The following is a 26,442-nucleotide window of genomic DNA, read 5'->3' as shown; positions in this document are numbered from 1 at the left end:
CTCTCATTTTGTCATTGAAGAAACTGAGACCATTAGGGGTTCAGAGACTTATCCAAGGTCAGGTTATTACTTTGTTAAGAGTTCCAACTTTTCTAATTCTCATTGTATTACTTCCATTACCCCCCACTCTTGCCTTCTGGTGTCTGATAAGAATCTCTGTCTCTCTCTGTCTCTCTCTGTCTCTCTCTTTTTCTCTCTCTCCTCTCTCTCTCTCCTCTCTCACTCTCTATTTCTCTATCTCTTCCTCTCTCTCTCTCTCTCTCTCTCTCTCTCTCTCTTTCTCTCTCTCTCTCACACACACACACACACACAAATAAAAAATTTTCAAGACCCCATTCCTTACCCATGGAAAATAAAACCCCCAAAATTTTATAATAAAAAATGTTAAACACCTAATGTATGATAAGAATTTTCTTTATTTTATCTTTTAGACTGACTTTATAGCCCCAAAGGGAAGCAAAGATTTTCAAAATGTTCATTTCAATTTGAGGTTATGAATGTAGTGGAGTCTTAGACATCTATTCAGAGGAACTTGTTGACCCCTTGTTATGACACCTACTCATGAAAATAACAAACCACTTAACTCTCTGGGCCTCATTTTTTCATTTGTAAAATGAGACTGAACTCTATAATTTCTAAGATCCTTTTAGCATGAATTTGCTGATTATAGTATACCAATGAATGCTCCAAAAAACTGAACATCATTAATAACAAGAAATTACATTTTCACAGCACTTTTAACATTTACAAATTAATTTCCTGAAAATAATTCTGGAATTCAGGTAGTATGCTGTTGTCCCCATTTCCTCAATTGAATTCTTTATACAGAAATCCAACCAGTATTAATTTTAAAAAATCAATTAATGTCATAATCCTAAAATCATATACTTTTAAGTAAGAGGGACCTCAAATATATCTCCTCCCCTGAGATTCAGGACAAAAGTGAAACATTTCTTGCCTTTAAAGGGCCACAGAGGCTACACAGATAAATCAATATAAATATCCAAATGATACGTAGGAGGAAAAAAAGAAGTAATTTCCAAATGCTAGTAACAGATATCAAGACAGGGAATGGCTTTCTATAGGATGTGGCATTCACTCATACCCTTGAAAGAAGCAAGGAATTTTAAGAGGGAATAGTAAAAGTTAAACATCAAATTCAACTGCTGTGCTGTGTGACCCTGGGAAAGACACTTAACTCTGTTTGCCTCGATTTCCTCATCTGTAAAATGAACTTGAGAAAGACATGACAAATTATCTTCGCTAAGAAAACATCAAATGGAATAACAGAGTTGGACGCAAGTAAAAAACAACTGAACAGCTAGTGAATGTGAAACATATTTTAGGTGTCAGGAAAAAACGGAAGTCTTGATCATGAGATGGAATATCATGAATGAAGAATAACTGCTAAAATGACTGTAACATAGATTGAGCATGGCAATAGTAATGTGAAAATTAAGTTACATTGGGATTAAATTGTAAAGGGCTTTAAATGCCCAAAAGGATTTTGGTTTTGTCCCCAAAGTAATAGAGACCCACTGAAGTTTAGTGAGCTTCAGAGTAATGCTTCTTGTGTGACAGACATGTGGTCATTTAGACCTGGATCTTAGGGATATCAATTGGTTGTAAAACTAATTAAAGCTCATCTCAGTAGCTCAGCTGAGAGATATTTTCCCTCTGAGATTTTAAGAACCTGTGTACAGGAACTCAAAAGTGGGTCGATAGCTTGGAGTTGGGAAGATCTGTATCCAAATCTCACCTCAGATATTTCCTAGCTCTGTGACTCTTGGTAAGTCACCTAACTCTGGTTGCTTATTCCTTGCCGCTCCTCTATCTTAGACTTTATATGAAGACAGAAAGTAAGGATTTTTTTTAAAAGATGAAATAAAAGAAAGAAAAGTAGATAGATGCAGGACATATTATGGATATGCACTTGACGAGATTTTGCAACTTATTAGGTACAAAGGATGAGAGGGGGAGGAGAAAGAGGAAGAAGAATTATTGTAATTGAGTCATTGAAAGGACGATGGTGCTCTTGATAAAAAATAGAATGATGGATGAGACTCAAAAGATGATATATCCAGGAAGTGACAGGCACATGACTTGAGCTCACATCTTTTTGTCTTGGTCCAGTGTTTTTTACAATATACTAAATCACTTTAATCTTTGTATATGCCATCATTTATTGGGGTTGATCATCTGGTACCACGGATAGATTTCCTGTTAATGAAACTACAATGTCAGAAACTAGGATGATTTTCTTATATACACTACTCAAAATTTCAGGTTCAGACACATCTATAGTCCATTTTTTTTCATCTTGGTTCTTGATTTTGTCTTGATTCCAGATTGACAAGGAGGAGAGAGGTCTGTAGCCTTCTTGGAATAAAACTTAATGGGAACAGTATTTCCTACAAAATATCAACTGAATCATGTTCCTTGCAAAAATGCATATGATGTGGCAATGTTGATTGCCATATGTATATATGATTAGATAATAGTTATATATTTTTAATCTTGGAAAATAAAAAAGGAAATAAAGATTTAAACCGCACTTGGCACTTTTCATAAACCTCTCATTTGATCCTCATAGCCACCTTGTGAGGTTGTTGCTATTTTATTCCCAGTTGAGTAAACTGAGGTAAGTGGAGTAAGGGACTTACCTAAGATCGCACGCTACTAAGTGTCTGATCAGAAGCCAGATGCAGCCTTTCGGGGTTTAGCTTACCTGTCTGCGATGCTTTCCAAAAAGAGAACGTGAACCAATATCGAACGTAGCCGAGCCAGCTTTGTGTAACATCTGTTCGTGGTTCCAAGGTGCTAAAATCATGCATTGTAGATAGACCTGACTATCAGATTTGGGTGTTGGTTGATCCCTTTCCAGGGCACTTTAAGCTTCTTTACATAGGGAGGGCCCATTGTTTTCAAGTTCAGTCACGTCTGCACACCAAGTGTTTCTCTGGCCTATTTTAGGGTATTACAGACACTTGCATGTTAATTAGCTATGTTGAACCATTTGAATTAGACACAAGGATGGTCTTTTCAAATGAAGATAATTTGAATTATTCATTCTAGCAATTGTTTCTCTTTGTGGATGAATGAATTATTTTCTGAGATGGATGATGATTGCCAGTGATGTCTTCGGTGAGAAGCACCAGTTCTTCCTGACCATTTGCAGGTCTTACTTTTAATGGCAGATAGAAGCAAGCAAGCTTTTCCTACGTGCTTAATAAGTCTCAGGGACTATGTTAAGATCTGGAGATAAAAACTGAAATAGCCTTTGCCCTGAAAGAGCTTGCATTTTATCTCAAAGTATACATCATTCTTGACTTATGTAACCTGGACCAGCTCCTGCTTAAGACTAAGAAAGGGCAATCGGTATTCTATGGAAGAAAAAATTCCTCCCCAGAGGCAGAATTAGTCCTTCAGTTTGGAAAAGAAAGTCAGTATTATCATCTATCTCTCCTCTTAGAAGGATAAACTTTTGCTGCCCGTCATTTTGTGTTTCCTTGGTCACTGGGGCAAGTCTAATTCTGTCGTCGGTGCGTTCGGAGAGCTGTGGGCAAATGGAATTTGCCAGTCTCTGCTCCGGTTATCTCTTCTTTTAATTTTGATGCTTGAGAATCATCTTTCTATTAGCAGCCAAATCATTCTTGGGAGGGAAAGTGGTTTCCTGGGGGCAGTTGTGAGATCTACAAAATCTTTTAAGGGTTTATCACCTAGGTTACTTTTTGGCAAATGTGAACAGCTGAGATGAAATATTTTTTAAAAGTTCCCTCTTGGCTTGTTTTTGTTACCATGCTGATTTTATTTAGTAATATGAACGAAGGCAATGGTAAGATACCGTACTAGAATTAGATTTTGATATTTTACTCATAATTTCATTTTATTTTGCTTTAATACTTGAAGAATCTGTGATTCTCTCATACATCCCCATTTCAACAATTCTGTAGTGTTAACCTTGTGTTAAACTTGGTGATGAGCTTGTCCCAAACATAACTATTGATGGTCCTCCTGGGGTAGTCCAGTTCTGGACCCATATTCAGTACCTTTCTATTTTGATGGAAGAGCTTTGTGTCCAATGAAATAGCCTTTAATAACTCAGGAACACAACTTGAAAACATAAATTATCTGAGAAAGATACCCTTATTTCATAAAAGCTATTGTTAAAACTAGAAAGAGCCTGGCAGAAATTAGTTGTAGATCAACATCTCACATCACATTCCTCGATAAATTCAAAATAAATTCATGATCAGAATATTAAAGATCATACCATAAAATATTAAATGAGAAGCACACCAACATACCTTTGAAAGCTATTCTTAAAGGTGAATTCTTTGCCAAACAGGGATTAGAAATAACTTTAAAATAAATTTGATTATAGGATATTAAAAGGTTTTTGCAGAAACACTGTTACATTACAATAAGAAGGGGAAAAGTCAACTTGAAAAAATTGTTCAATATCAATTATAAGAGTTTGATTTCTAGATTATATACATAATATAAATATTTTTAAAACTAAAAGCTTTTCTCCAATGGAGTAGTCAAATACTATTTAAAAAAAAAAACAGCTGTCAGGAGATAAAAAGAATTATAAACTGTAATTACCCAAATCAAAGAAGATTCCAAATCACTAATACAAACCAGAAGAACTGGGCCTGTATCCAGTGCTTCCCGCCCCATAAATAGGCAAAGATAACAATTTGAAATCATTCAAAGAAATCATTCTTTTGATCCAGAAAGAAAGCATTGATAAAAGAGGAAAAATATATCTATATATGTACATATACACATACATATGCATATATATACCTAAATATTTATAGCAACTCTTTTCATGGTCATAAAGAGCTAAAAACAAAGTTAGATACTCATCAATTAGGCATCTTTCTTAATATCTAGCCTGGAATTGGGAGATGCCTAACAAATCATGGTGTATGAATGCAGCGGAATATTACTGTGTTATTAGTAACAACAATTATGGCGAACACAACGAATGGAAATAACGTACATGAACTGATGGCAAGTTAAAGGAAATAGAGCCAGGAAAACAACGTGCATATGTAATGACTACAAAAATATAAATGGAAAATACAACACCACCACAAAAGAAAACAAATGTAAAGAAATTTAAAATAATAAGCATGGCCCCATAGAAAAGAAAAGACACTTCTCCCCCAATCCTTTGCAGAGTAGGGGTTCCACAGATACAGAACCCTTCATTCCTCTTGTAAAAAATAATTCCTTATTATAATGGATGACTCTCTGGGAATAACAGGTAAAAGAAAAACAAGGGGAAGTATAGGTAATTTAGAAACAAAAGATTCAGATAATGCTATAATGAGGCATGAGTGAAGATCATCTATCTTTTATAAGTACCATTCCCTTGGGGGAAAGAAGGTAGGGAAAAAATATTTATTAAGCACCTACTATGTGCCAGGAATTGTTGTAAGTGCTTCACAAATATCTCATTTGAAGATGATATAATATTTGGACAGCTAAATAAATCATAGTTGAATAGAATGTTAGCATTGGAAGGAATCTTATTTTCCTTTTAAATTGTATTTATTGTTTTATTTTTATATTGCCTTCATTTAGGATTACAAAAAAAGAAAAAGAATTGAGTAAAACTAACCAAAATATTGATTCTGATAATATATGCAATGTTCTAAACCTGTGGGAACAGGAGGAAATATCTTCTCATATCTCTTCTCTGAGGCTTCATATATTTTCTCATATTGTCTTTGGCATCATTACAATCACATAGTATTCAGTTTAGTTTTTGTTGTTGCTTTTATTGGTATGGATCTTAATGTTTCATTGTCGTAGCTCAGATATATCAAATGTAGCCCATAGGCCACATTAGCTCCAGATTAAAATATGATTAGAATATTTAACAAAATAAATATAAGTACAATAAAAGAGATGATGTTAATATGTATTTTTCTAAATAAATATTCACTGACAGAATACTTGTGTATGGGTTGAGTTGCCACTAGTTCTCTAAAAGTTTGATACCACATTTGTAGACTGTGCATAGTATTTTCCTATTCTTACTTTCTTCACTTCATCAGTTGACACAAATTTGAGTTTTAGAACAGGGGTAAAATATTCCATTATTAACATATTCTACACTTTATCTAGCCGTTCCCCAATTGTTGAGTATTTGCTTTGTCTCCTTTCTGGTGTTACCATATCTGATATCTATCAGGTTTATAATTTGTTTTTCATACTCCTTGGGGTATATGTCTCTGCCTATCTATCCATCTCTGGATCAGAAGATGGGCATTCTGTTTTTTTTTTTTAGCATAATTTCATTTTGTTTTCCAGTATCGTAGGAACAATTTTTAGCTTTCCAAAAAAAAAAAAAAAGGTATTGGGGCACCTTTCTTTCTATAGCTTCTCCAGAATCAACTATTTTCACAGTTTGTAATATTTATCAACTATTTATCATTGGGTTAAAACCCCACAGTATTGTACCAAACAGAAAGCCAAACTTGCCCTTCTTCCTAATTCCCCTATTTATTATTCATGCTCACTCACCTCAAATCCAGTCTGTTGACGATGATGTCCACAATATCTGCCATATACATTTTCTGCTTTCCCACCCTCATCACCTGTCATTTGCATATGGCAGCCACCTTCTAATTAGTCTACCTGTCTCAAGTCTCCAGTATTCCCAAACTTGCTATCTTTTAAGATTCCTTTAGAGTCTCTCCCTCTAGGGTTAATTTCCTTCTGCTCTAGATGTGGACATCTACTTATTTGTTGTTCTCATCATTAGAATATAAGATTTTTGAGGGTAAAAATGATTTTTTAATCTGTCTTGAAGGAACTCAATAAAAATTGGTTGATTTGCATTTCTCTTATTAGTAATTTGGAAATACATTTTTTAAGTTTACAGTCTTTTGAGGACTTTTTATTCATATTCCCTCATCATTTATGCACTAAGTCAGAAAAAATCTTAATGACTGTTCCATCCAACCTTTTTGTTTTACCCATTGGGAAATTGAGGTGCAAAGTGTTTGGTTCATGATAGAGCTAGAACTCATTACAGATCAGTTAACTCTCAATTCTATGCTCTTTGCTTTATATCTTTCTCTTTTTAAGTAATGAAAACTATCATGTTATTGAATATAATTCCTAGTTTGATTTTCTCATTTAATTTGTCTCCTTTTGTATGTAGTTTTCTAATAAATAATAAACTGAACCCTTTTTAATATGCAGAGGTTTTTTTTTTCCCTTGGGGAAAAGGAAGAGGGCACAGGAACAAGTCTCTCAGATAATAGATATTTGTCGGTTTTGAAATTGCTATATCCTTAAAGAAACCATATGTGTTAATGATAAAAGAGGAAGTTTTATCTCACAAAACTTTTTTTTAAAACTTGATAAAACTTGAACACCTATATAACCAGGCAGCATCATATGAGAATTTCATAGACTTAAAATTCTAGAGGTGGAATGACTTTTAGGAATGATCTCTTTGTTTTAAGAAAGGAAAACAGCAGCCCTCAGAATTTAAGCAATTTTCCAGAGGTCACATAGCAAATTCAGCACAGAATAAGAACTAAAAGTCAGATGTACAGTCTAGCAATCTTGTATATATTACAGATCTTTTTAATGGCAGTTATCAATACATATCTGTTTAGTTAGAAATTGTTCTGGTTAAAGTAAATTAAAATATTTTTCTTTAGTAATATTTTATTTTTCTCATTTACATTTAAAATAATTTTTGGCATTCATTTTCTAACATTTTGAGTTCCAAATTCTTTCTCTCCCTTTCATCTCTCTCCCCTCCCCTTAGAAGGTAAGCAATTTTATATTGGTTATACATGTGCTAATATTCAAAACATTTCTATATTCATCATGTTGTGGAAGAAGACACATTAAAAAAACCCACAAAGAAAATAAAGTGAAAAACACTGCCTCAATCTGCATTCATACTCCATCATTTCTTTCTCTCAACTTGGATTGAATTGAAATTTTAAAGTTGAGACTATTTTGTCTGTTTCTTTCTACAGTGTGATCATTTGAAATCTCAACACCATTCCTCTCCTAACCTCACACCTTGACCAAAAGAAAACACTTAGGAATATCAATTGGAATGGCCCACATTTTCCCACGAATTCAATCTTTTGTCTTAAATAGGCCTTTCTTTTTAGGGGAGATGTGTCAGTGTCTCTTCTCTGGACATCTCATTTGTTCTTTTAATTTCTTTTTTTTTAATGATTGAAATTGAATTTTTAGAAGACCCATTCAAGGTCTTTTATTTTTTTCCTTCATAGTCCCTTTATATTACTTGTTAAACTTTCCTCATCACTCAGAACACATTAGAGCAGGCTCTCTGCATCAGCTGGGCAAATATTTGTTATGCCTTTCACATTCTTTGTCCTTTTACGCCTCCCCACCCCTCATTTATGTCATTTTTCTCACCTGGACAAACCTCACACTTAACCCACCCTGTCAGTTTCCCACATTTCCTTGAAAATTCTCAAGTCTCACGTCTTCCAGGAAAACTCTCCAGGGGAAAAAAGAAACAGCAACCAGCAGCAGAAATAGAATTCTTCCTGTTCCATTATCTGCTTCTCCTTCCTTAGGCCTTGTCTTCATCATCCTTATAGTTATCACTGTCCTGATTAATTTGAGTTTAAATGAATTTATCTGTTCAATATAAGTAATTCAGTGTTTGTGTTTCTGTGTGCTAGTTTATGTTTCTATCTCTTGGGGCACGTATGAGCCAGTGGAGGGATTGGAGGACATATGCACATATATAAGGGAGAAGTGTTTCTTTTTCTCATCCATCGTGTTCCAAAACTACAATTCTCAGTAGACTCTTGGAGGTCCCTGAGACGTTTTCAAGAGGTCTGCAAAGTCAAAGCTATTTTCAGAATAAAACAAAGATGTTTCAGTGTCTAATTGTTATATATACATGGACGAAGCTCTTTGGGATGCTCCTCAATCATTTTCAGAGCCACAGCTGTGTCCACTCTCCTGCTTCCAGTCTGTCTTTCATCCTTCTGGCAGAATGCATTCTTATGCATCGATGTGGTCTTCTGCTCTTCTGCTCAGGAATTTTCCGGAGCTCTTTTCTATCAGAAATGTTTGTTGGTTCCCTGTTCGGTCAAGTTGGCCTGGCGTTCATAACACTACACGTTGGTGCCTCAGTCACCTCTTTCTCTTTACTTCCTCCTTACAGTCTTAGATCCAGTCTAAATAGTTTTAGTAGTCTCTGATGTTTTGTATTTGGATAAGAATGATGTTCTATGCCCTAACTGGGAAGAGGAGAGAAGGCTTTCTGAATGTGAATCCCGAATAGCAAGCAGATTGATACTTGGAATTGAAAATGCACAAGTATAAAAGAGATGGATTTTACTTGAGGGCATTTCGATGGTTTTAGTCATGACGTAAGGCCTAGGGCTAGACTTAGGAAGTTCTGGGTCCCAGGCCTGTCTCAAATACTTTAAACATAGGCAGAATTATTTCAGAAGAGGAATTTTTCTCTCATGACAAACTATAGTCAAATCCTGATAAAATACAATTCTGTATTATACAGTGTAGCCATGGCTCAGGTTAGGTCTCTATTAAGATAGTACTTTTATTAAAATTTATTTTATAAAACCCTCACCTTCTGTCTTAGAATCAATACTATGTATTGGTTCCAAGGCAGAAGACTGGTAAGGGCGAGGCAATGGGGGTTAAGTGACTTGTCCAGGGTCACCCAGCAAGGAAGTGTCTATGGCCAGATTTAAACCTAGTCTGAACCAGTCTCTAGGCCTGGCTCTCAATCCACTGCGCCACCCAACTACCCCCTAAGATAGTACTTTGATACCTCATGTTGTAGAGAAAATTCTGGATCCTAAAAATGATATAGAATAGCAAAACCTACTGAGGTAAAAATGAACGTGATCTATTTGAGAGGAAGACAAAATTTTCATGAAAAAATGTTCTAAATCATTAATTGGAGAAATACAAATCAAAGTAACTCTGAGATATTGCTTCACGTTCATCAGTCTGACTAAAATGAGAAAAGGACAAAATACTAAATGTTGGAGGAGTTGTAGAAAAATGGGGACACTAATACACTGTTGGTGGAACGGTGACCTAATCCAGTCACTTTGGAGAGCAATCTTTGGTTGTACCCAAAGAATTATTAAAACGTATATATACCTTTTGACCCAGCCATACCACTGTTAGATCTGTTTCCTAAGTTTATCAGGGGAAACAGAAAAAGAACCTATATGGTCTAATATATTTATAACTTTTTTGTGGTGTCAAAGAACAAACTGAAGAGACGCTCATCAGTTAGAGAATGGCTGAACAAGTTGGAGCATATGATTGTGATGGAATACTACTGCACCATATGAAGTGACAAGTGGGTTCATTAAGACAACAACCTGGAAAATCCTACATGAAATTATAGAGTGAAACTAGCTGAACTGAGACGATACTATATAGAACAACAAAAATATTGTTTGAAGGATAACTTTGGTATGTCTACCTCCAGAGAAAGAACTGATAAATAGGAATAAGCAAGATAGAGTTTTATTTATATATCTTACACATCTTTTTGCCAGATGATGACTTGGCTAGTGTAGAGGGGAAGGGAGATACCTGGGAACTTGAATGTAACAAACATTTTTTTTTTTAAGTGAGAGAGGAAGTAAGGAAACCAGCCTGGTTACAATGGGGTGTTACAATGAAAGGTGGATAATAGAGTGAAGCCAGGTTATAGAAATTCAGTTAGAAGAGTTTAGATTTTATATTGTGTTTAAATAACAAAAACCATTAGGCTGCATTGAGCTAAGAATTGACATGATGAAAGCCATGTTTAAGGATGATTAATCCACTGTACAGCTATGAGGACGCATTGTTAGAAAGCCTCTAATCCAGGAGGCCACCTAGAAGGCTATTGTAGTATAGATGATAAGCCTCTGAACTAGGGTGGTGCCAAGAGAAAGAAGGAATAAAGGAAATGAGAGTTTAATAGACAAAAAATATATATATCTATCTAGATAGATAGATAGATAGATAGATAGATATTTTTTTACAGCATAGACCTAGTAGAAAAGGACTAAATGTAAATTAGAGATTTTGAACCCAGGTAGAATGTTGATTCAAGTGACCAAGTTTAAAAGGTAAAACAGATTTTCAGGGATGATGACCGACCTTGGTTCTTAGACATATTGAGTTTTAGGCAACAACAGAATTTTCATTATGAAAATGTCCAGTGAGTGGACAGGACTTAAGATAGAAATTGAAAGTCAAGTGAAGTTATTTATTCAATAGACACATATTAAGCAAGCCAGGAGTTTTGCCAAAATGAGAGAGACAGAGAGAGGCAGAGACAGAGAGACAGAGACAGAGAGGAGAGAGAGAGAGAGTGAGAGAAAAGGAGTGAGAGAAAGAGGGAGAAAGGGAGAGGGGGGGCAGAGACAGAGAGACAGAGAGAGGAGAGAGAGAGGAGAGAGAGAAAGAGAGTGAGATAGAGAGGAGACAGAGACAGAGACAGAGAGGAGACAGACAGACAGACAGACAGAGTAAATTGGGATGATTTAAACCCAGGCTTCCGAATTTCCATTATGAAAGTGCCTAGCAAGTGGACAGGACTTAAGAGAGAAAGTGAGAGTCAAGTGAAGTCATTTATTTAGCAAGCTGGGAGTTTTGCCAAAAAAGGAGAATAAGTTGGGATAACTTAAACCCAGACTTTGGCCATGAGGAAGATGCTAGTGAAGGCAATAATCCTAATTATTATATATTCTTTCCTTATTACTGTATATTGAAATATTTGGGGTCCCCATTGGTGTGTATCCTCAGGGAAGCTGGCTGTCTTTCCCTTTGCAATGTCAGAAGAATAAATAGCCATGTCACTTGGGCACATTCCTTAACCTTTCATTGAGTCTCATTTTTCAAATGAGTGAATTGAGCAGCATAATCTTTCATGTCTCTTCTAATCTTAAAAAGTTGGTTTGATACCCAGTATTGTTTTTTATATCAAAATCACAGTATTGGAGAGAGCCCTAGAAGTCACCCGATTTAACTCTTGTTCTAAGCTTAAGTTTTCTCTGTATTATTTCCTGCTTGTCATATTCTAGCCTCAGATTGGCCTGATTAAGGAAATTGGAATTTACTAGCTCATAAGAGAATCTATACCATTTTCAGGAAAATCAATTTGTTAGAAATTCTGCCTTATTTTGTGCCAATTTCTGCCTTCCTCCAATAGCTCTTCCTTCTCCTACTCTTCTTCTTCCTCCCTTTCTCCCTCATGTTCATTCTGTTTAAAGCCCTGAAGTGGTGTTGAGAAGAACAGGAAAATGATTGATTCTGGAATGCAATAACCAAATTTAAAACCTACCTCTGACTTTCCCTAGCTGTGTGACTTTGTGACAGTCATTTACCCCTCTGGCCTTTGGACTAACTGCTTCTTAATTCCATACAGCTCCTAATTCTGCACTCCTCTCATATCCCTCTATGTTAATCCTTTCTACAAGCATCCACCTTACAGTAGTGTCAATCTAACAAAGCATTTCCAAGAATGAGAGAGAGTACTTACTTTTTTTCATGGATACTATTAGTAAAAATAATTGGTGCCTCAGAGCTACACCCTCCCTCACACAAAGAGGCCAACAAGCCTAGTCCAGGATTGATTCTCATTAGCATCAACTTAACCTCCTAATCTGACAGAATGAGGCCAACTCCCCATTTTCCTCCAGGTGCCCAAAGATGCAGGCAGGATCCCAGCCTAGAAATCAAACAGTGAACCCTACATCCGGACCTTAATGGTCAGGCTTTGTCCTTGTTGCTCTTTTTTAGTCATTTCCATTGTGTCCAGCTCTTCATGATCCTTTTTGGAGTTTTCTTGGCAAAGACACTGGAGTGGTTTATCATTTCCTTCTCCAGCTCCTTTTACAGATGAGGAAACTGAGGCAAACAGAGTTAAATGACTGCCTAGGGTCACACAGCTAGTAAAATCTCTGGATTTTACCTCATCCAGAGGAGACTTCCTTATTCCAGGGCTGGCACTCTATCCACTGCACCACCTAGCTTGCCCTGGTGGATAGGTCACTCAGGAATTAAACTAACGTATACCTTAGTTGTTCTTCTTTATTACCATCCTGAAAATGTTCCCCCCATCCCACGCCACTGGTGCCCCTACCTTTTGTTATCATGGATAAATACCCTCTGGTAGCCGATACAGTGTCTGAATGTGAGCCCCAGCATGAAACCTTCGCCTTTTTATGCCAATGACTCGATTTGGGTGAAGGAGTCCTGGCTAATGAGAGCTCCACGTGGAATAAAATAGGAATAAAAATCTTTTAAAAGAAGGAAGAAAAATTCATAACACCAACCAAATTTTTCAGCTCAATGCTGCTTCCTCTGTGGGAAAACAGTGGAGGAAATGCAACTTCCTCCACAACTTGGGCAGTAGGAAAACAATCAATGAGAGTACCTTGGGAGGACAATTCACTGTGGGAAAAGAAAGCTTTCCCATATGGGTGCATAAGACTTCAATGATGTTCTGAAAGATGTGTGAGGCTACTCTGTTGTTTGAAGGGTCTTAAAATGAATGTTTAGCCAAAGAAGTAAGAACTTATGGGGAATAAGATAGCAGAATAATAATAATAATAATAATAATAGTTATTGATATAGTGCCTTTGAGATTTACAAAACATTTTACATATGCTGTCTCATTTGCTTCTCATGACATCGTTTAGGATAGGTACCATACATGTTATTGTTCCATTTTATAGATGAAGAAAGTAGTTCCAGAGCGATTTAAAGTGATTTGCTCATGGTTATACATCTAGTGCGTGCCGGAAAGTAGATTTTGCATACTAACATTTTGACTTCAAGTTAAATACTTTTTGTTACACCATACTGCTTTTCATGTGTAATGAGGAGTCTGGCTCATACTTCTTTATCTCAAGAGAACCAAAAGGGGAGCTATAAGCATACACATGTATGCACGCAGGCACATGTACACACACATGCACACCCATACAGATGTGCAAGTGGGAGGAAAGGGAGGGAGGGAAGGAGGAAGGGGAGAGCGAGAGAAGAATAGAGGGAGAGAAAGAAAAAGAGGGAAAAAGAGAAAGAGAAGAAAGGATGATGGGAGAGAGAAAAAGAGAGATGGAGGGAGAAAGGAGAGAGAAAAAGAAAGATGGAAGGAGGGAGAGAAAAAGAGAGAGAAGAAAAGAGGAAGAGAGAAAAGAAAGATGGAAGGAGGGAGAGGGTGAGACAGAGAGAGAGAGAGAGAGAGAGAGAGAGAGAGAGAGAGAGAGAGAGAGAGAGAGAGGGAGGGAGAGGGAGAAATTCCCTTTTGCTAGAAATGTTAGGAGATGTTGTAGAGGAAATTCTCATATTAGACTGGCTGGCCTCTCTGATGTCCTATTTGTCTTTGAGACTGTATGATTCTCTTCTTAGGCAGCCTTCTTTTTTTTTTTTTAAGCAAATAGCTCACCCCTTCACACAGAAGAAGGAAAAAAACTGAAATCACTGAAATACCAAAATAACTTCCTAAGCTCTTTTCTTTAACTCAAGTTATGTGAATACCAAATTTCCTCTAACATCACTTGGAAACAATTTAGTAAGCTAGGGCAAGTTCTCCTACAGAATATGGGCATTTCAGTTATGTCCCCAAAGGATGGCCCGGATCTTGCCTCAGAAGAGTGAGTGTTCACTATACACAAGGAGTGTCAGGGCAATCTCTCTCCTCCTACCCTTGTAGCATTTCAAAGACATACGAGACCTGATGTATCATTTTATGCTTAAAGACAGAGACCCAGGGAGCTTCCTGCAACATGCCCCAGATTGCCCAGACGGTTATGTGATTAATGGCAAATATAGGGCAAAGGAACCCAGGTTCCCAGTCTCTCCACCAGAGCTCCGTCATCACTGAGTTAGAATGGGCCACAGAAGGCTTTTCAGGTAGCCTTTCAGAGTTGCTACAACAAAACCATTGAAGGGGGAGAGAGAACTTCTGTCAGCAGCTACTGCAATGGGAAAAGCTTTTCTCTATAACATGGTGGCTATTGTGGCCTGCTCACCATTCACTCTATTTGAGCTATGCAGGCCTTGTAGGCTGCATGTTCTTTAAAAATACTTTTAAGTCAGGTTATTTGCCCCAAAATTTCCACCTAGTGCTGTTTTTAAAGCCCAAAAGAGCTGTACTATTGTGAAGCATATATTAAAATGAAGTTTTAGGGAATTGGACTGATAAACTTCCTCAGCTGTTCAGGGAATGAAAACTTTCTCTCTCTCTCTCTCTCTCTCTCTCTCTCTCTCTCTCTCTCTCTCTCTCTCTCTCTCTCTCTCTCTCTCTCTTCTCTCTCTCTATTTCTCTCCCCTCCCCTCTCTATGTAGCTTAGTTTTAAATTCCAAAGTTAGAAAGAACATCGATACTTATTGAAAAAAGCAGGTGTAGTTTGGCATCATTGAAGCATTTATAAGATCCTATTTTCTTGGGTTCTACTTGAGTGAAAAAATCAGTGATAAGTAGTGATCCTAAATTATTAAGTAATTCCTGTACCAGCATTTCTATTTTCCTTCATCCCATCTTAGTTGATTTAAGAATAAGTTTTGTTTGTGTCAGTGAAAAATTTATAAATAGGGGCTGGTAAACTAACATTGTGGGAGCAACAGCATGTTACATCTCCTCCAAAATGTGGAGCACATTGACTTGGAAGTAACATAATCATCTGTGAAAGAAATATCTGGTTATATTTCCATTACTGGTTATATACAGTAATAGTAATATTAGTAATATTCCCATTTAATACTTGGCCTAAAGCCCCAGATCTAGTGGTTCTTTTTTTTTTAATCGCCTATAGTTATCTAAAAAAAATCATAAAATTCGATTTCTTTCTTTTTTAATCAGTGGCAGAACTCTTAATCCCCACAGGTTTGCTGCCCCTGCCCCACTTTCCTCTGTTTACATTTTGCCAGTCACCGATTTTCTTTTTTATTATGATTGCTGCTCAGCAACACCCCCTTTACTCCATTTAGTAGCATAACTAGAAATTCACTTTTCTTCTTTATGTTGGCATTAAGTTATTGTATATGAATGCATAATATATTAAATGCACATGCATTTAAAGTATTGTTTTGATTTGTTTCTGAATTATTTCTCTTAAGGGGATCTATCTAGGGAAATAAACAATTTTTCTCATATCCTGTTCTTGTAGGAAGAATTTTAAATCGCTTCTCTAAAGACATTGGCCATCTGGATGACTTACTGCCACTGACATTTCTGGACTTCATTCAGGTAATATGGTACTAAATTTGGATTCCTAAACAGAGACCCAATGATTCATTAATTCTGCAAATCCAGTTCATTAAGAGAAAATCATCTTACAGTATGTAGTTTTAGCTTAATAAAAGACCTTGTTTGTAAGAGAAAGGTGTGGCTGTAATTCCAAGTGTAAGTTAACATGAGTAATAACTGGCCCGTGGGCGTGGCTACACTATCGTGTCAAGGTTTCAATTCATAACAGCTACATGCTTGGTAAGTTGCTCCTGATTTGCCTCCTAGGTATCTGGCATAGGTTTTGCTTTACTGTGAACACATTTCATAATATAGAAACAATCAACTCTCACGGAAAGATAGCCTAGATTAGCTAAATTATGCATTGTATTACCACAAAGACCAAATATTTACTGCACCATTTTTGGATGAAAACAGGTGTGGTTCCTTACAAAGAAGAGATTAGTAATAATAAGATGAAAATAATACTGTGTTAACAGGAACAATAGAAAGTAGTTATTGCAGGTACCAAGCCTTTCAAGGCCAAGTTTATTTGATCCAGTAATTGAGTACAGGATGAAAGCTACATCAGGAAATGTCTTTTTTGTTTTTCTAGGCAGTCCTTTTCACACATTAATAGCTGAAATAGCTTTAAGAAAACAAACAAACCCACAAAGAATTTTTCCTCTCTCAAACTTTTGTTTCATCCGTGAATTTGAGGCTTCAAAAATAATCTGTGGTCCATGCATCCAGTTTCTGATTTTCTGCCTGAGTCCTGATAATTCTGCGATAGCCTTTCTTTTGTTTTCTGCCATCTTCTTTTCAATGATTCCAATCACAGTATTTTCATCTGCATCCCAAAATGATGTTCATGGAAATGAAATACATTCATTAACAGTTTCAAAGATATTAGACTGATTTAATTTACTAAGCGATCCATGGATATTTGATGTAGTTGAGCCTACCCACTTCTTCCAAAATGCTAATGGATAGTGTGGAATCTAGTAGCTAATGCCAAGTAATACTTGTACTCTGAAGTAAGACTGTTATTGTTCCATGTCATATTCTGACTGATGTGAATGTTTTTTGATATATTCAAAAGTTTGTTTTTATTGTTCCATAATATAATTCTCTGAGATGCGTTAGAAGCTATTCTACAATTATTGTTGGAAAAGATAGAAATCATTTATCTTAAATTTGGGGAGCACAAGACCTGTCTTGTGATTACACTGATGTAGGGAATTCCCAGATTGGAAACAACCTTGGTCAATTCAGGTTAGCAACTTAACTGTAAATAATAGTCTTAAAATTTTGCTTTGGGTACCCAGAGGTCAGATGATTTTTCCATATTTCCCTATTTATATGTGCCAAGAGATTGATGGATCCAGTTCTTCTAAAACTGCAACCAACCCTCTTTCTACTAGTCTACTCAACTTGACTTGGGAAAAATTAAAAACTAACTCTAAATTGTATTCCTGAAACCTGTAGACCTTAGAATTCCAGTTTATCCTGCGGGAACATAGCAATAGGTATCTGACTTGAAATAGTTATCGAGTCCTTTCATCCATTTACCAAAACTAAATAAATCCGGGCTCTGCAGATTTTTAGGAGAACATGAGCCTCTGATTGCTTTCTTCTGCAAGTGTTTCTTATTGGATGTGGGTACTTAATTTATCCCTTAGAAGTCTCACACTAGACCCTTCGAAACAGCTGTACTTTTCCATATAACACAGGTGAAAATACAGTTTTCATCTATATTCATGATTCATTTGAATAAAAACAAAAGAGTTTGAGAAGCATTCTGTTTGTTTGGAATTCTCAAATGGGGCAGCTGTTCACTTTTTAAAATAGGGAGATAATTGTTATATTTAACATTAGCCCTCTGTCATGTACTCTTTCTTGTAAAATACTCCTAAAAGAGTAGAGAAATAATATACCTGTTTTTTGTTTGGGGCTGTTAAATTAACTACAACAGGTCTTAACAGGTCTTCTCTCATTTGTCAACCTAATCTTGATTAAACTTATCGTTGGTGAATATCACCAATGTCGATTTATTGATCTCATATCTAATAGCAAGGGCATATCACAGGCATTGTCTTTGAGAAAGCAGTTTTGTACCAAGGATAACTCAGTTATCAGTTATGATAAAGATCTTTTGTCACTTGTTTTGTTCGCAGGTGTCTTTAATAAGGCTTCCCATAATCCCTTCAGGAAGAAATATTTTCTCCTTTTTAAAACAGTATTAGCTAAATATAAAAGCTCTGATCCTTCCCATTGTTGTTGATTCTTTGAGGGACATTTCCCAACATTCATTGTTTAAATGGTTGTCAGGAGGAATCAAGTGAAACTTAATAAACAATGCAGTAACTGGTTCGTCTTACTTTGTGTGCAGAAGCTTTTCTTCAGAGGATTTGCATTCAATAAGTGGTCCTTTTGCCATTATCCTGGGTTCTAGAAGCAATCATTTTGAAGTTTTCTCTTCTGTTACTATATTAGAAAGTGAATATTTTATGGCCAGAAAAATAAGTTCAACTTAGTTTCACATTAAAAGCCACTCAATTCAAATTGTTAATTGACCTAAGAAGAAATCTAATTTGGTCAGGAAGGCCCCAAAAAAGCAAATGGCATTCTAGAGGTCTTAGTCAAATCATGTCCTCTTCTAGAAATCATGATTGAACAGGCAGTTTGAAAATAAGAAACTTAATTTTCAAAGTCTGATACATTATATTCAATTCACATTTTCCTCCTTCAACAAAATATCTCAAACCTGTTAGTCATGACAGGAATGTTCCAGAAATTAGAATTATATTAACTGGACTTAAGGAAGCCGCTGCCTTATTCTGGGCTGCTCAGTAGGTCGTGTATCAGTATAGGAGGCAGGGTCAAAATGGCGACCATACCTCTCCCCACATGGGGCTGCTGCTTGTGTTTTCAGCCTTTGGTTTTGTTAAAGGCAAGTTGGCTTCATATTAGCTTAATCCTGAGAGTTAAAAGGTAACAGTGTCTAGGAAGAATGAATAGTGGAAAGAGCCTAGCCCTAGAGTAAGAGTAGCTAGGCTCAACAGCCCCGTGTGACACCTTTATGACCTTGGACAAATGGCTTATCTTCCCTGATTTTCAGACTCTTCATCTGTCTAATGAGGTGTCAGACTCTATAGCCTCTGCGATCCCTTCCTCCTCTAAACCTAGGATCCGATCCAACAATTAAAAGAAATAAACATGCTATATATTATCTATTCTATGTTAACAGTCACATAGAAAAGAGAAATAAATGTGTCATGGAGATATCTAGTCTATCCTCTTAGAATGCCTTCAGGTGTTTGATAACATCCATTCTGATGTAGGGAGTAGAGATTTTCATAGCTAGCTCTGCCATCTAATGAAATCTGGAGGCCCTTTGTTTTTCTATTCTAATTCTATTCTTTAAAGAGGTATGAATCTATAGTTCCTTTTTGTCCAATTAGGTGCACCAAAGGTGGAGCCCTCCAAACTGACCTTGAATAAAGACCTTGAATGAAACAATGAAAGGTAGAAGTAGGAGTATGAATTTCCTTGATAAGAACAGGTTGGACATGTGGTCATGCTTGAGGGGATTGAATGTTACTAATTTATTTTAAGGCCACATTATTACCTTGTATGGAATTTCTGTGGGTTCACAAAGGCAAAATAAGAAGTAAAACTCTTAATTCTAAATTGACTTTATAAACTAGGATTATTCAGTCTCATAAAAGGGATTAGATTTATCCATTTGGCACAAAATTTATTTATTTGTTTTATTTATATTTTTGGCACAAAATTTAGAATAAGACTGTTTTATGATAATATTTTTTACTGATTATAAATAATGGATAGTATCCTGGTTTTTATATGCTTATTTATCTTGAGAATTCCTAATTTTTTTGTAGGCCTAATGCCTTTACCAATATAGATCTTGCTGCATAACTCTTTGACTAATTGACTTAATCCTCCCAATCTTCAATTTCCCATTTGTAAAATGAGTAGGATTCCACTAGATTTTTCCTTATCTTATGATCCTAGGCTATAGCTAAAAGGGACATCTGAAGCCTCATTTTGGAGATATAAAAACTAAGGCCAAAGAAGTTATTCGACCAAGGTGGAATTCTTACTACGTACCAGAGGTCAAATTGGAACTCTGCAATTACCATTCAGTCTTTTTTAACTTCACAGATCTTTAATGATCCCTTGTAGCGAATTAAGAGACAGTTTCTTGAGTTGTTGTGGTTGAGATATTTCATCACCTGATGGCCAACCTTTTGGTAATAAGCCTTTCCAAACATAGGTAGGCTGGTCTTGGGAATGACAGACTTTGTCACGGGGCCCATGCTCAAAGGCTTGGCAGTTTCGAAGGACTTGCCAGTGCTTGCATTCTGTCAGAGCCTTGGAGAACCCAGAGCACCAGGAGAGGACCGTAGTGGAATTCATGTTGTATAAGAATTGAAAATTCACTTTATCATGAATTATTGACCTTGAAGCAAATGACAAGTAAAACTATTTCAGTAAATTTAAACCCATCACTGATGTTTGATTACTTCATTCTAATGAGCTAGTAGCAGTCTTTGTTGTTCTGTTGTTGTTGTTGACAAATATTGGAGAAAAGTTCTTAGATCTTAGGTTTAGATCCAAAGAATATTTGATTCTAAGCCATTAACCATCATCATCATTGTCATCAAGAACTAAACAAAGAAAGCCAGAGAGGCAGTTATCCTCATTCTGGATGTGACTAGGGGCTAGTCAAGCAACTTGTTGAGCGTTGCAGTGATAAATCCTGGAATGTCATAAAATTTCTGTGCTAATATTATTTCTCCCTATAAAAGGTTAAATGTAAAATCACTTGTTGTTCATTCATTTTCAGTAATATTCTACTCTTTATGACCCCATTTGGGGTTTTCTTGGCAGATAGTGGGGTGGTTCGTCATTTCCTTCTCCCACTCATTTTACCGATGAAGAAACTGAGGCAAATGGGATTAAGTGACTTGCCTAGGCTCACACAGCTAGAAAGTGTCTGAAGACAGATGTTAACTCAGGAAGAGTTTCTGATTCTGGACTTGGCACTCTTATTTACTCCTGCCACAAAAATAGAAAATTATTTATATTTATATATGTACTACAATTAATTACACATAGAAATATAAAATTTTGTGTATCAAAAATGTGGCAAAAAAATTTTAAGGAGTAAAATCAGCCTAATTAGCCTTTTTGTATTCCTCTATCCTATGAGCACTTGAAACCCTCAGGCATCACTTATGGGCATTATGGGTTCTGTCAGTATACTTCAGCCCCTCAAAAGTAACTAAATTATTTTTTAATATTTTATTTAATTGATTAATTAAGAAAAATTTCCATGGTTATATGATTCATGTTCTTTCCCAACCCCTTCTCATAGCCAATGGGCAATTCCACATTTGTCATTGATTGAAACCTATTTCCATATTATTGATATTTGCACTAGGGTGATCTTTTAAAGTCTACATCACCAACTATATCCCCATTGACCCATGTGATCGAGCAGCTGTTTTTCTTCGGTGTACTCCCACAGTTCTTTCTCTGGATTTTGACAGTGTTCTTTCTCATAAGTCCCTCAGAATTGTCCTGGAAGTGCATTGCTGCTAGTAGAGAAGTCCATTACATTCGATTGTGCCATAGCATATCTGTCCCTTTAAGGTTCTCCTGGTTCTGCTCCTTTCACTCTGCATTAATTCCTGGAGGTCCTTCCAGTTCCCATGGAATTCCTCCAGTTCATTATTCCTTTGAGCACAATAGTATTCCATCACCAACATATACCACAATGTGTTCAGCCATTCCCCAATCAAAGAACATCCCCTCATTTTCCAAATTTCTGCTACAGAAAAAGTGCAGCTATGAATATTCTTGTACATGTCTTTTCCTTTATGATCTCTTTGGGGTACAAACCCAGCAGTTCTATGGCTGGATCAAAGGGCAGATAGTCTTTTAGCACCCTTTGGGCATAGTTCCAAATTGCTTTCCAGAATGTTTGGATCAATTCACAATTCCACCAGCAATGCATTAATGTGACTAAATTATTTTGGGAAATGTTGCTATTGGAGATTGGTGGCTAAAACCACAAAATCAAATGGGTGTGATATTATTTCTTTAAGAAATTAGAAAAAAAAAGTCCTCATTTTTCTGCCCAGTGACTCTAAGATAATGAGTCTGTTACTAATGCTGGAGTTTAGATTAATATATCTAGAATTTCCTGGCTAGATGCATCTTATCTAAATAACTGGCCTAGAGACTTTGGAGGATTTTTCATTTTTCTTTTTCTTTTCAAAGATTGATTATCTATGCTAAGCTGAAATTTATAACTTTTAAAAACTAGAAAGCTTACTACTATCTACCACTAAAGTGAAAAAGTGAAGATGGGCTCTTCTATTGTGTCTGTTGTATGTCTATGAAATAATTATGTATGTCTATTCTTAAAGAGTGTATATAAACACTCTCTTTCTCTTTCTGTCTCTCTGTCTGTCTCTGTCTGTCTGTCTCTCTCCTCCTCCCTCCCTCTCCCCTTTTCTCTTTTAGCCCCTCTCTCTCCCTCCTCCTCTCACTGTTTACTGCTGATAGTACCTTCAGCAAGTCATTTAAATCCTGGACCTCAGTTTTCTCATCCAGAGAGAAAAAAGGAAAAAAAGCAGGGTGGGGTGGGGGTGGAAATATTCTACCTCCAAATCCTATGATGCAGTGCTCTATTGTACAGATAATCACATAGTTTACAGGCCAAAGAAAAAGTCATAAAAGGACATGTATTTCTTGGCTTTTGATGAGCACCTCAGGCTTGCCTTACACTTATCAGAGAAGTTAGCCAATGGCTGGCAATGCACAACTATATTATCATATTATTGTCCAAACATGTATTTTGTTATTGTTTTCTTAAATTAACAATTTTGAATTTAAATAGTATTTTTCATAAATCAGATGATCAACTAGGCTGAGAAATACTTATTGATAAATAAAAATGTTTGTGAGTAGATTTATTATTTTATCAGGTAGGGGAAAGTTAATAAGGCAATTAAATATAGATAGATAGATAGATAGATAGATAGATAGATAGATAGATAGATAGATAGATAGATAGATATAGATAAGTTACCTTAACTAAAAAATGAGGTAATGAACTGGAAACCAGTTGAATCTTGAAACAGGCTATTTTTGGGTATAGGAAACTAAAAGAGGTTACATAGCATTTATGAAATCAACATTAAAATCAAAGTCCTGTAATACTTTATAATCAATAATGAAATTAGTAAGTATTTCTTAAGGATCTACTATGTGTCAGACATTGTGCCAAGTGCTGAAGGGTACAAAAAGAGGCAAAACACAGTTTCTGTCCTTAAAGAGCTTATAATCTAATAGAACAGACTAGCACAGTAGTAGAAAATCTTCATAGAAAAAAAAATCATTTCATCTTCTTTAAAAAAAAAACAAACCTTACCTTCCATCTTAGAATCAGTACTGTGTATTAGTTCCAAGGCAGAAGAGTAGTAAGGACTAGGCAATGGGGGTGAAGTGACTTGACCAGGGTCACACAGCTAGGAAGTATCTGAATCCAGATCTGAGGACCTCTCCCCTCTGTAGACCTGACTCTCCATCCTCTGAGCCACTTAGCTGCCCCCATTTTTGTTTCTTTTTAATCAGGTGCCAGTAAAAGGATCTCTCAGGTTTTCCAAATGAGAGCTTGGAGCATTATATATATATTTTTTTTCCTTTTTAAATTTATTTATTATTTCTCTGTATTACACCTTCTAGATGTAGTAATACCTACATCTTTCCCAGTGAGTATTCAATAGGCATTGTTGACTGGTGTTAAAAAAAAAAAAAGCAAGACCATTTTTTGTTGTTTTGTTTTGCAAAGTTGGGTTGGTTTAAACCTGTGATTTCATCCCTGATAAGGAACTAGCCCTATGGAAACAGCTTCAGCCATGCAGACCCAACAGCTGATGGATGAGATACAGTCTTAGAACTGCTTGGAACACCATGAGATTGAGTACCTTCCCCTGGGTTGCCCGGGCAGTATATGTTAGAGGCAGGAACTGAGCCCCCATTCTGAATCCAGGAAGACTGCTCTTCCCTCTTCCCCTGCCTGGAATGTCACTAAAAACTCTGATCCAAACTCTAATAACATGTTTATTCTCTCCTCATTTCTTAACTTCGTCCTCATCGACTTAACTCTTAAGGTAACAACGAAGATAGCACTGAAGCACTTGTTCCAATCACATCTTCTCCCCTCACATCCCCCACTTTAGCCAGTTCCCCCTCACTTTCTGCCAATTATTTTGCTTCCTCTTTTATAGAGATTTGGAACACCCAACCTCCTTCTGGCACTCTTCCAATCCTTGAATCCTGGAGGAAGGGATCATCTTTTTCCTTGTGTAAATTTCTGATCTCTTCCCCTTTCTTCTGTGGTCTTACTCCATCACTCATCTCTGCATCTTACATCTTACATATTTTACAGTTGGGGAAATGGAGATATAGATTAATCAACTGGTTTGAGGTCACCACACTGGACATAGACTCATTTCTTCCAATTCTCTACACTACTCCTCACTGCCTCACTTGAACCAGTGGGAAGGTGACATTTGCACTCAAGTTGCTTTCATCTCTATTAGTAATTAGTAAATAAGTAATTTGGGAAATTAGTAAAAAACAAAACTAGCAAATTAGTAAATAAAGTCATTAATGACCTTACTGCCAAATTTCATGGCCTTTTAAAAAATACCTTGTCCTCCCCTTCTCTGCAACATTTGACACTAGGAACCACTCATTTTGTCTGATAGTTTGTCTCTGGTAGTGTGTGATCCTGACCTAAAGAATCTTCTCCCATCCTTTGCTTTTGTTGACTGTTCTTCATCTTTCTGCTCCTTCTTTGTGATTGTTCTCCAGCTCCTCACCTCGCTTTGTACATTATTATCTCTCTACAAATCATTCCTCATATGCCCCAAGGTTCCTGCCCCATAGTTCTCGCCTCCTAGATCATTGTCCTTGGCTATCCCACATATCTAATGTTCAGAATCAGAAGGTACTCTTTTCGGACGGTTGCTTGTAAGGATGGCAGCAAGCCATGAAACTGCCACCAGAGATTTGGTTTAACCAGAAGAGGAGGGTGAGTGGGGATGTGATAAATTTTTGAAGCAGTATCATTAGGATGAGAAATCACATTTCTCCTTTGTAGCCCCAGAAAGTAGAACTTTCCAATGAATGGAAGGCAGCTTTTGGCTAAATGTGGTTAGAAAGAAAATTATTGGGACATCCTTCCTTATATACAACAATTTGAGTTGTTTCCTGTCAAAGTAAGTTATCCTGTAGGGTAGTGAGTGTCTTATCACTGGATCTATTCAAAGAGAAGATGGATCAGATATAAAATGGTCATTGTAAAGCACTTAGCATAGTGCCCAGCACATAATCAACCCAAATAGGTGTTTCTCCATAGTTCTCATCATCACCCTTATTTACTCATATTTGTAGGGTAGATAGTTTGACTCCATGACGTAAGGTTCCTTCTTCCTCTGAAGTTTCATCATTCTGTGAACGCAGGTGCCTCATAATTGTCACCACTCCTACTCATGCCTACTTCTACTCAATCTCCTACTAAAATAACGGTGTTTGCCTATATACTTTATAAGCCAGTTCCTTTTATGTTACATTAATTTTCTCAAAATTTATTCAACATTTTGAAATTCTAAAAGGATAATATCCTTTCTTTCCCCAAGTCCCCAAGATATATCTCATTGCTATTTCTTTTTTCCCATCTTAAGTTTGTTTTTTTTTCTCTCTTAAGCATTGTGGAATACAGATTAACCTATAAATGAACCACATATATCAGTTGGCACCTTTGTTTGGTTGTTAAATGTGAATGTGTTTACCAATTTCAATACAAAATACATTTTATTTCCTGAACTAAGGGTTTTAATTCAGAGCAGAATCAATAAGAGTTACGTCAAGACACATGGTTACAAAAAAATCAGATTTTGCTTTATAGGCAAATTAACAGAGATACCCTTTAAATCTAGGGCATTAGAGGCAGTGTGTCTCAGTAAGAATAAAGCATTATTTTCATAAGTATTGATTTCTTTTGACATGTGAATTTTGAGTATGCAACTTTACCTTTAATCTCATGTGTGAAGATATAACCCTTTGGGGTAGTAGTGAGCAGATCTAGGGGATTT

General features: G+C 36.3%; 1 protein-coding gene across 1 annotated transcript in view; it reads left to right on the top strand.

Annotated features, from left to right (window-relative positions):
- The window catches only part of ABCC4 (ATP binding cassette subfamily C member 4), a 291,071-nt gene that overhangs the window by 170,757 nt on the left and 93,872 nt on the right, over nucleotides 1-26,442 (top strand). Inside the window, exon 20 of the mRNA XM_007501391.3 lies at nucleotides 16,185-16,264. Within this exon, the coding sequence (XP_007501453.1) occupies nucleotides 16,185-16,264 (80 nt within the window). The remainder of the gene's footprint in view (nucleotides 1-16,184; nucleotides 16,265-26,442) is intronic.

This window comes from Monodelphis domestica, chromosome 8 (assembly GCF_027887165.1).
Source record: "Monodelphis domestica isolate mMonDom1 chromosome 8, mMonDom1.pri, whole genome shotgun sequence".
Taxonomy (NCBI): Eukaryota; Metazoa; Chordata; class Mammalia; order Didelphimorphia; family Didelphidae; genus Monodelphis; species Monodelphis domestica.
This window is presented reverse-complemented; position numbering and strand designations above follow the sequence as displayed.